Source organism: Balaenoptera acutorostrata, chromosome 1, assembly GCF_949987535.1.
Source record: "Balaenoptera acutorostrata chromosome 1, mBalAcu1.1, whole genome shotgun sequence".
NCBI lineage: Eukaryota > Metazoa > Chordata > Mammalia > Artiodactyla > Balaenopteridae > Balaenoptera > Balaenoptera acutorostrata.
This window is the reverse complement of record NC_080064.1, coordinates 192,973,683-192,985,831: the sequence shown is the minus strand read 5'-3', so window position 1 is coordinate 192,985,831 and position 12,149 is coordinate 192,973,683. Positions and strand designations below refer to the sequence as shown.

General features: G+C 35.0%; 1 protein-coding gene across 3 annotated transcripts in view; it reads right to left on the bottom strand.

Moving 5' to 3' along the window:
* The window catches only part of CFH (complement factor H), a 99,805-nt gene extending 91,919 nt beyond the window's left edge, over positions 1-7,886 (bottom strand). The window contains exon 1 of one of the 3 annotated variants that reach the window (XM_007167288.3): positions 7,647-7,886. In XM_007167288.3, coding sequence (XP_007167350.2) covers positions 7,647-7,704 — 58 coding nt within the window. In that variant the 5' untranslated portion in view covers positions 7,705-7,886. The remainder of the gene's footprint in view (positions 1-7,646) is intronic. The other 2 variants (XM_007167286.3, XM_007167287.3) reach the window with 2 other exon arrangements.
* Between the last annotated feature and the right edge of the window lie 4,263 nt (positions 7,887-12,149).

Sequence of the window (12,149 nt, the reverse complement as noted above, 5' to 3'; positions counted from 1 at the left end):
TGTAAGAATAACTTTCCGGATAAATAATTATACTTTACTATATTATCCAAGTGATCAATAAACTGATGAAAAATTGGTCAAACTTCAAATAAAAATTAAAACCGTAATAAATCATGAATAAAATGACATGACATTGGCAACATTTTTTAAAGTCTAAAAATCCTACCACTTGGAAAGAACGTGGATCCTTAGGTACTGCTGGTGGGAAGGAAAATCAGAGCGCCCCACAAAGAGAGGAGCTTAGCAACTCATAGTGAAGTTGAAGGTACCATTGTTTATTACTCAGCAATTTTATTCTTAGGAATATATCCTAGAGAAACTCATACACACTGTGAACTAGATTTCACATATGGTAACATTTTACAGTCATATGGTTTTTTTTATAGTTAAAAATGGAAATGACTCCAATGTCTGTCAACTGTTGAATGGATTAAAATTTATGGTATATCCATGCATTGGAATAGCACACCAATGCCACAAAATGCCGCAGAAACAAATAATAATAATCACATGAAGTAAAAAGACACAAAGGTACATCAAATGTTACAAGATTATTTCATCTATATAAAATTCAAGAACAGACATATATAATCGGTATGTGTATAGAGACGGTTAAAAAGTATTAAAGAAGAGCAAAAATATAATTACCATAAATATTAAGATAATGTTTTCTTCTAGAAGAAAGGAAGGGGTATTAATCTAGAAGAAATGCAAGGGTATTTGGGGGATGCTGGGAATGCTCTACTTCTTGACGTGGGTAATTATAACTATTTTTAAATACAGTACATTCATATTTTATTCACTCATGTACTTCACAATAAAGATACTAAAGTAATAGAATCTGCATGTACCGTATGATTCTTTTTTTCCAAAAAAGTAATTCATTAACAAAATGACATATAAAGAAGGGAATACATAAAATTAATAATGAAGCTCATGCCTACTGATTATAATTGCTAATCTTTTTAATACTTCTTACTGCTTAGTTTAGATACAACTACCCTTGATATTAGGGTGATTTCATTAGTTGACCTTTAACACATTACTTTTAAATTGGCAAATTCAAAGATACTTCTCACCATATATATATTTATTGATATTATTTTCATTGTTAAACTCCTTTTCTTACTTGGTTTTATAAGAATGGTTTAACATTGTATTCTAGAATTTCTTTTTGTAAAGGCAAGGGGAAAAAATAATCAACGGAGCTGGATCCCATTACAAAAACATTCTACATTTCGTAGAACAGAAACTCCATATGAAACTTCATTTTTGTGTAATAAATAACACTTGTGTGGGCTTTCATATGCACTAATTTTTCTTTGACTTTTTTGCAAACGTTTAGCACATTTGTTAGGAAACTTTGTAATCGATGATTCCACATTAGTTTTGATTTCTAAAATTTAGGTAAACATACTTTTACTCCACTAGATGGTGCTAACACCCTACCATAAAACAACACAAACCGCCTGCGTCTCTTCCTACCAGCAACCCTCTTCCCCCAAAAAAGCCAGTGTTTGGTTTTGTTTTTTCAACTTAAGGATCATGTTTTTACATGGAAATTTTGTGTTTAACTACAGGATAATATGTGTGTTTTCCACTTTCTAAATTCAGATCCACTTCATGGCGTTTAGGTTACTGGAAAAATTAATTAGTTAAATTTCAAATGTAGATGCCAACATTGTGAGTGGAGAACCACTTTTCACTAATATATCAACATTTTGATAAATTTAATTCCTATCCTTTTATTAAGCTCATGCAAGGAAAAAAGTAATAAAATTTTCTGATCAATTAACTTACTCAATTTAAATGATTTTTATTAAAGCAATGCATTTACCCAAAGAGTAATCATGTGTGTTACTTACTTTTAACACCCAGACATAAAAGACAAAGATACATCTCTTTCATACCATCTTTCTACCAGATTCTCACAATATTTACTCTGTGTATACATATTTACTACATATAAACAGTTCTCATATTCATTACACTTTTTACTTCAAATGATATTTAAAACTCTGGTGCTTTTTCCACAAACTTTATTTATTTATTTATTTATTGGTGTATATTTCTTTCTTTATTTTTTTTATTGGAGTAAAATTGCTTTACAATGTTAGTTTCTGCTGTATAATGAAGCAATGGACAAAGGATTAATCTCCAAATATACAAACAGCTCATGGAGCTCAACATTAAAAACACAAATAACACAATTTAAAAATGGGCGGAAGACCTAAATAGACATTTCACTAAAGAAGACATACAGATGGCTAAGAGGCACATGAAAAGATGCTCAACATCACTAAGTATTAGAGAAGTGCAAATCCAAAAATTTTAAATTGTATCTCTTGACTCCGTAGGAAAAAAATGTTATCGCCCCCTACTCTGTTGTTCCATCTTTCCACTGCCATCGCCAAAATCTTAGTTCTGATTATTATCATCTGTCAGCTCGGTAAAGACTCAACCTGCTAACTAGTCCCCAAGCCCCCCTCTCCCATTGGCCTCACAACCACATGTGATTTTTGCAAATTTGGTCATGTCACTCCTGGGATTAAAATTCTCCTGTGACTTCTCCTTCCCTTGGCCTTGGAACCCACATTTGGCTCTAGCCATGCTCTCTGATTTCATCTTATCACCTCTACCATTTATTCACTGTGCCAAAGCCACCCTAGTTTGTTTATATTTAGATGAGCATCTCAAATGAATTTTTCCCCCTAGGCCTTTTGCACGTGTCATTTTTTTCCTCTTTGAACACGTTAACCACAGATTTTTGGTGTCTGGCTTTGTCTCATCTTTCAGGTACTTCCTCCAAGTGGTCCACTTATCTCTAGGCAAGGTAGGCAAGACACCCCACAACCCCATCTCTGTTATTTTCCCTCAGCCCCTACTTTACTTCCTTCACAACATAATTCATGGTTCATAGTTATGTTTATGTATCTATCCTCCCATCAAAATGTAAATTCCCCAAGAATAAAGACCGTCACCACAATCCGTCAAAACCTACCCATGATGTCATCACAACCCTGATATATTTCTCTCTCTTCACTGCACCTCTTACAAACCAACTCCTCAGCCCCACCCTACTCCATCCTTTCATTCCAATTTGAGCATCTTGCCTTCCCTAATTGATCCTACAGTGTTTTCAGTTATCTCCATCAAAATACTTTATATGATAAAATACAATATATTAGTAAAATACAATAATCATCCCTTCTGTTTTGCCTCCTAAGTGACCTCTTGTTGGAAGGTGCTTGTCATAGTGCCTGGCACTTAGCAGTCACTCAAAAGAAAAAAAATGATCACTGAATGAGCAAATAAATAGATGAATGAATGGATGAATGAATGTGAAGCTATCCCGAAGACTTTCAATTTTATCTGTAGATTATGGATAACCTGGGGAAAAGGCATTGTAGACGGTAACAAACATAAAAGATAAGATAAGGGAACAAATGTTTAGTGCACTTAAACCTCTGTTGCATGCACCCAAGAAATCTAACATCTGTAAAATTCCATTCTACATCCTGTCTATGTGTCCTACGTTTGAATTATGTTATACTTTTTTGAAGTCAGGAATCATTTTAATTTAGCTCAAAAAACTTCGGGGAACCTTTGAAGGAACATTTCTATAATCACTTTTCTATCTATTACAGTTCTGGTTAACAAGGTTCAGGAGAAACTTGGCTCTCTTGGTCAAAATGTCAAAACAAATAAAAGTGCTCTGTCAAATCTTTTTCTTTCCCTTTCTTTGTATTAGTTTTGTGATTTTTTTCTCTGTCCCATTACTTTACTCTCTCTGAACCATTTTTTATAGTGTTTCCTTATAATCTTAAGCTGGAAGGTAACACTTTAGTTTTCCAGGGGCATCATGTCCTTTTGGTGCACTGTGTTCTGAGACCGGTTAAAGCTGTTAAGAAGTGGGTAAAGTGCACATTAGTTAAGCGAGCACGGGGTAGGCTGGCTGGCAGACTCTCACGGGCAGGCAGGTGGGGATGGGGTGTGGGGTGAGAAGGAGGAGGAGACAGAGCCGGGAAGAAGGAAACATGGCCAAGGCTGTAGAACCGTCAGGGATGGAGGGGATAAAAAAGTGGGCCAGCTCAGACTGAGGCTCAAGCCCTAGCAACCAAAGGCCCAAAATAAAGAATCCTCCCTAAACTGTGCTTCCACGTATATTTGAAAACTTACTTCTAGCTAAGAATACTGTTAGCAATACTTAAATCATTTAGTTCTAATTTGAAATTACGTGCAGGCAGAAGAGTAGCATGTGCATTCCCAGGCTGTGCCTAAACTTAAAAGTCAGCAAGGCTCTCGCTCTCGTGACATTCCTGGGGGTGTTTCCTCTACCCCTGGTCAAAGCACCCACGAGAGTGCTTCCCCTGTCAGATCTTCCTTCCTGAGAAAACCTCATCTTCCAGGATTGCTGGGTCCTGTTCTTACCACATCCTCGTTCATTTCTACCTCTGCCCATTAAAATTGTTGCAGAAAACGTATCAGACAGAAAACTTACTGTGAATAGTAATTCACATAATTATGGTGCATAATACTAAATTAAACTGTCCCAACTCTTACTCAGAGTATTGTCACTCCACATAAATTTCAGACTGGTTGAATTTATGGTATTATTAATATGTAAAACATTTTAGGAGAAGGGAAGATGTTGAAGACAATTGGGCCATTGCTCCACTTTAGATCCCACCGTATAAATACCCACACTACTACCTCTGAAAATGTGGGATTTTTTGGAGACGGGGAAATCTTATTTATCACACTGGAACTGAAACACAGAATTTAGGATTATAAACCGCTATCACAAGTTTTCTGGATTAGATGAATATACATAATATTCACATCTATCCTTAAAAAAGAGTAATTTTAATGAATTTATAATTAATTCTTATGATCATAATATCAATTCTTTTTTGTATTAAAAAGTAATTTTTATGAATTTATAATTAATTCTTATGATCATAATGTTGATTTTTTTGTATTAGTTAATTCAAATTCAAAACCATCTTGTACTTGAAACAATACATTAAAAAAAAATAAATTCTCCTCTCTCTGTTGGAATAGAATCTCTCTGATATGTAACATATTTCAGGTCCTAAAAGAACGCTTTTGCCCTTTAAACCTCCAGAATTAGAAAACACGTCTCTCCAAACAACATAGCCAGCGTGCACTTGGACATATTTCAGTTGTGTTTTGATTTATTTACTTTAATCAGCCTGGAATTTTGGGGCCGTGGCTAATTTCAAAGAGCATATGCTTTTTGGATCTTAAATCTAAAAGGTCTTCTTGAAAAGCTTGGTCACAAGATATTCCAGAAAGCAGAAACGATGTGGTATAACTGAGGAACAGTTACTCTGAACTCTGTAAATCTGACCAGGTTCTTAGTAGCCTGGGGTGAACTCGCCCGCAAGCAGCTGACGTTCCTGTACAGCTAGGGATGAAAATGCAGACCACCTACTGCATTAAAAAGGTACTGCTTGGTCTCCAATATCCTTTTCTAAAAAGGGGGAAAAATAGAAAGTTGAGCTTATAAATTCTTCTTGTTGGTTACTACTCCTCTTTAGGAGTGATCAGTATTTTTGAGGAATGTTCACTCTTAACAGGATGGAGACCACTTAGGAAAGGCTGAAATGCAGTATCTAGTTGAGTAAAGCAGATCGTGAGAGTATACACAACTGTCTTTTCTAACTTTCTCAACTTAGCATTCAGTATTCAGTTTAGTATTTCTCAGTTTCTCAATTTGTATTCCATCGTCATTTCTACATGGGAGACAAAAACAGAGGCAAATGTTGAAGGATATGTGGATATTTTTAATGATCAAGGCCACTCTGTTGAGTAAAACTTCTGTTAGGGTTAGACTGATGGAATTGGTTGTGCATTGTGTGTGCTTTTGTGAAAACCATGAGGCTAATGTAAGTGTTACTTTAAATACCAAAGCTGTACTTTATCTAGGAAGTGGCCAGATTTACAGCCATTCTCACTGTAATGCGTGTAGTGCTAAAGCTCAATTCACCAGCAGAAACTGCTGTCACATTCCAACATACGTTCATGAAATATAAAATACAAGTGAAATGAATCAGCTGGAATCAATTAGGGAAGCAGGGAGTTTTAAATCACTATTATTTAATTTTTATCACTTACACTTTGTAGCACCCAATTTTAATAATATTTCAAATTCCACTTTGTCATCACTGAAACAGTTTAATTAAATTTAGCATTGATTCTTAGCTTTAAACATGAGCTAGAAACCGAACAAATCTTCCGTACATGACAAATGCAATCTACATAAAACCTCAGCAAACAATATGTAAATCGTGAAGCACTAAGAGTATTCCTATTAAAGAAAAGACAAAAACACTTGTGTAAAGAAAAAGATGTTTGCTATTGGTAACATTAACATTGTTCCAGAACTCTTTGCCAATATAATCATATTTTGGTATATTGTGTTGTAATATTAGTTATTATTAGTTGTAATATTTTTATGGACAGGGAAATGATTGTATACCTAGTTTAAAAAGTGGCTGGGTATAAGGTTTACAAGCTAAAAATCAAGCAATACCATATTAGTGTGTATAACCGAGAAAAAGACTATCTTTCAAAAACTCTTAAACACATTTGAGAAAGACCTGAAAAAAATTACTAAAGGATACAACTTAAAAAATATATCTGGCTTTATTTTCTAGATCGAAAGACCCTCAAGGACAGGGGTTTTGTTTTATTTGCTAATATTCCTCACTGCCTAGAGGTTGACTTGAAATAAGCATTCAATCGAAATTTGTTGACCTAGTCAAGAATGTTGGGAATTTATGAATGATAACTTTAAAAAACGTCAGTCAAACATGTATCACATAATTGGTTACCTATCATGAACTAGGAAACCAAATTTGCTCCAAGAAGAAACTTTTTCATCTATCAAGGAAAAGTGATAGAAGTAAATTTAATTATCCATAAATTCTTACTGGTATCAGAAAAAAACTCCTGCACTCAGATTCATTACTCCTAAAGGCTTTTCTACTAGCATATCTTATATCAACCACAGGGGAAGAAAACCCTATTGAGTAACTTTTACAAAGGTTGCATATTCAATTTTTTTTTCAAATTTATACATTTTCATTCAAACGATACAAGTGATGGTTGTCTCCAAGACTTTTAAAGCCATGGCAATATCAATTGTAAATGATAAATCAATTTTTCTTTAGCAAGAGTTAACATCTCTATCTGAAATAAGTCCAATCATTGCAGCTTGAAGGCTTTTATTGTCTAATTCATTTTTTGTTCTATGTTCAACTACTTCTTAATACATTCACATAGGCATTTTGGTGAAAATTCTAAGCAAAAAAAGTAAATTACATTTTATGATAATCACAAGGGAAATGATCATGACATGTCACGTTTTTTGAAAATAATTATTAAAACATTTTCTGAACTTCTACATTAAATAAAATCATGATGAATAATTAGATATGCCATTCAAATAAGCTGCTTCTATTTTTTAAACTGAACAGTGTCAAAAGCGTCTCACACACTAGGTTACAGCACAGTAATTAAACACATTTTCTAGACCACATTTTTATTTCCACCGTAAAAAGCATGTAAGCAAATGTTTTGCAATATAGAAATAAAAAGCCTTCCTTTTTTAATCTTACCTTTTGCGACACAAACAGTCCATAACATAAGCCACACAATTGCTGCTGGAAATCTCATTTTGGGGACCCTTCAGGGGCACATGTAGTAGTTGACAGTGCTTAACACTGTGTCAGGTTCTCCTCTGTTAAAAACTATGAAAAGTGCAGGAAACTACTTGCTCCAAAAGGAAGTCGAAACACAGCTTGGGGATTAAAGCGATTGCTAGATGTCCCGCCCATCAGAAACGTTTGCAAAGTAAAAGAAAAACAATAAGCCAGGAGCCCCAGCAGTGCCAGAGGTTGAACCTGCACTCCCACTGAAAGCTAATGCCCTGACCTGCCCTTGATTTGTTTTTATAAACCCAGGCATGTTCTTCACTGGAAACGTTCAGGTTCTTGGAATGTGCATAACTGGTGATATTCTCCGCATTTCATAAACCCTCCAATTATTTAGACCCCATTCAGATCTACCGTTGGTAGACCTCAGAAGATTAAAATAAATAAATAAATAAATAAATAAATAAAAGCTCTTTCAGAAATCATTTACAGAACTTGAGGTTAGGCAATGCTTTCACAATCAAGACCCAGACAACAGAACTAAACTTTGCCAGGAATGCAGTGCTGGTTGATTTGGGGGGCCTGCTTTGCCTGCAGTTCATGAAATTAGTCTTTTAAGGACTTGTTATAAAGGTGTGTATAAAGCAACAGGCTCACTCTCCTTAGGTATGAATGAGTTTAATCATTCGAAAATCAAGAAACTGAAATGCTGAATTTTTTAAACTTTGTACTGAAATATAATATGCATAAAGAGAATGTAAGCCAATGGTTTGCTGAATCCGGAGAAACTGAAGACACACGTGCTAAGAGCCCCAAGGTGAAGAGTAGCAATCTCTCAGGAAAGGCCCAGCCTCCACTTCAGTGCCCCTCCCCCCTCCCCCATGACACACTCTCCTGATCTCTGTGAACAGGGGACAGATTTGCCTGGTTTTGTACTTTGTATACATCAGATAATAAGATATTTATTCTTTTGTGCTTGGAGCCTTCCACTAAAAACTATGTTTAGATTATCCCAGCACACTGTTGGGTGTTGCTGTAGATTATTAACCCTTATTGCTGTATGATATTCAATTCTTCAAATATGCCACATTTTATTTATCTGTGTGTCTGTCAGTGGGCATCTGGGTAGCTTCTAGTTCGGAGACAATGCACATAGTTCTGCTGTGAACATCAAATTATGAGGCTTTTGGGAAACACGTGTTCTCATTTCTGATGAGTACATACCTAGGAGTGGAATATTAGGACATAATGTATGAATATCTCTAGGTGTGATAGGGCTCATCAGACACTCTTCCAAAAGGTCTATATCAATTGACATTCCCATTAGCAAGTGTGTAAGTTACTCCACACCCTCAACACACTGATGTTTTCCATCTTTGTAGTTTTAGACATTCTGGTGAGCACGGAGCAGTAATTCTCTGAAGTTTTAATATGCATTTTACTGATAAGGAATGAAGTTGAGTGACTTTCATGCCACAATCGGTCATTTAGCTGAGCCGCAGGCCATTTAAGCAACTTCCTCCAAGTCAAAAGACATTGTGCTACAACCACAATGGAACCCAGCGATCTGATTCCCTGAATCTTACTTTTAACCCATACAGATCTGCCTTTCAAATGATTTGCTTCCCATACTATTAAATGCATATAAATTAAATTGTCAATAACTCCTTTATATAATTTAAAATGCTATAAATATTTGCATATGTATTTTAGTAAATACCTTCACATTTACGTGTTTATTTTATAATTATGTAACATATTACCGTACAAGTTTTTAATGTACGTACACAAACACATATATGTTTACGGAGAATTTAAAGTATTTTCAGGAGTGATTTTACCTTACAGATTTTCACTTTATTTGCAGTTGTTGAACATTTAAGATGCCACTCCACTGTTCAAGTGAAAATAATGGCTTCAAATTAATTTCAACAATATCTTTTAGATGTGTTATTTTTTACTGTTTTTTCTCTTCTATTTGATTTCAAAGACTGATGGCTAAGTCATCAGTTGAGTGCTTTTGTTTCCTTTTTATTTTCATCAATATTTTTAAAACCAAGTATCTATTTCAAAGAGATTTAGAAGAACATAAGAAAATTACCAACATGTTATTATTTCATAACACAAAGTTGTTATATGGTACAGTAAGTCCCCTAATGAGTTCCATTCCAAGAGCGCATTTGTAAGTCCAATTTGTTCATAAGTCCAACAAAGTTATCCTAGGTACCCAACACAATCAGCTATATAGTACTGTAATGTAATAGGTTTATAATACTTTTCACATAAATAATACATAAAAGACAAACAAACACAAAAATAAAGAAAACATTTTTAATCTTACAGTACAGTACCTTGAAAAGTATAGTAGTGCAGTACAACAGCTGGCATACAGGGGTACGTTCGCATCTTTGAAAGTTCACAACATGAAAGTTCGTATGTAGGGGACTTACCATATTAGATTACCATTAGCAAGAACAGACTGAAAATAGTTAACCATTAGTACTAAATTTAAGCCCCAAACACTTGTATTTATTCTCAATATCCATGTTGCCACATTCTCAACAAATGTGTTCTATGTATTTGTAGGGCAAAAAGTTAGGAAAAATTTATAAGACTTAAGAGACTTTAAAAATTCTCCTATTTTAAAATTATAAGTAAGTAATATCTGTACTAAGTAACAAATGACTATTATGGTCAATATGTACCACAGGAGTTGAAGGAAAGAGAAATTTCTTCCAAAGACTTGATTTGGGAGGGTCTCAAGAATATTTAGTTATTAAATTCTAATTTAGGGGAAGAGGACATCCAAGCAAAGACTCTGAGGTATGGAAAAGTGTAGAGAGTGTTCTAGAATTAATGAGAATATCGACAGCAGAGCAGTGGTTTTGCACAAGGAAGCTGTGGAAGAAGTAAGAGGGGCTTTGAATGAGGAAAGGTTTGAATTCCAGATAAATTATTCTATAAGCAATATGCAATCATTGATAGATCTAATTAAGGAAAAGGAATGTAGGAAATGCAGTTTAAGTAGCATTGCTTTGGCTGTTGTGTTAGGATGGATGGAGAGAAAAGGACGTAGGAGAACAAATTAAGCAGATAACTGGATGAATTCATCATGCAACAATTATACAGAAGCTCAGTGGATGGAAAAAGGGAAAAACTGATGAAAACAGTCAAGAGCTTGATTTCCTTTGAGGCTGGTGGAGTTTACACTTCAGGGCTTCTCGTTTGAACAGACACCATCAAGGACCTGAGAGGGACCCTAGTGATGTTGTTTCGAGGTCGTATATTTTTGTAAAAATTGGAAAGATGTCTTAATTGCAAGAGAATAAACTACTGTCTTTTTCTACTCTAATTTCCCCCTTCATCATATTTCCACTGAGTTAGTTGGCATTACAGGCTTTGGAGGACTTAACCAAGAAGTCAAGGAGAGAATACATGTAGCTGGAGATGAGTGAGGTATATTAGGCAGTCACAATTGTATATAATTTGGTAACCGTTGTCTCACGTCTTCCTCTTTTGAGTATATATCAATGTCAGCCTATAGAAAATGTTGCCTTCTTTTTCATACGACCACTTTGAGAGCACCACTACTATTGCAAATACAAATTAAAGTTGCAAAAAATAGGAAAAGAAATTGTGAAGAGTTCATTATCCTTTCTCTAATTAATTTAAGCCAGGAACAGCTTGTCATTTTCTATCACTGTTCCTGATCTGAGGTTAACTTTTCCTCCCCCTACCTACTCAGGTGTGCAATGATCTCCTTTAGGAAAGAGCTTAAAACATCCCGACACATTTCCTTGTCATATTTCCTCCTTGACATCCTGAAGAACAATGTACAAGTTGCACTATAAAGGCATAGCCTTAGATAAAGATCATCCTTCACATTTATTTTAGAATATCTCCTCACTTGCATGGAGAAGCCCTAAACATTCCAGAGTTCCCTTTCCCACTCCTTAGGAGGCTAGTACCTTTACTTCTTCCCATGGGGACACTGCCAGCATAATCCAATTTAATAATTTGCATAGAAGCGAAGAACAGTGACTCTAGATTTGTTTAATTCTAGTTGTAAGGAAGTGAAAACCCACATGGCCTCAATTCCTAATTATTGCATTTATTTTATTAGGTGCATTTCTAAAACTAGATTGCAAGCTCTTCCAAATAATTCAACCCTTTAGAGGAAGAAGAAAAAACAAGTTGCTGTCTCCTTGGCAACTTACTCAAGCATATGGAGCACATGCAGAAAGCTCTAAAAGCCTTCAGAGAAAACTGGTTGTCCCTTCCCTAATGTCCTTTTTCCAGGCATTCACCATAGGGTACAACACACAACGTAACTGCACATTTATGAGCCTTTTCTAGAAATCTGTGAGCAAAGTCACTTGATTGCCCCTGCACTAACACTGCTTCAACCTTCCAGACACTATTAATCTGTTAATAATTAATAATGATTAATTTTTGTGTGTCAGGTAC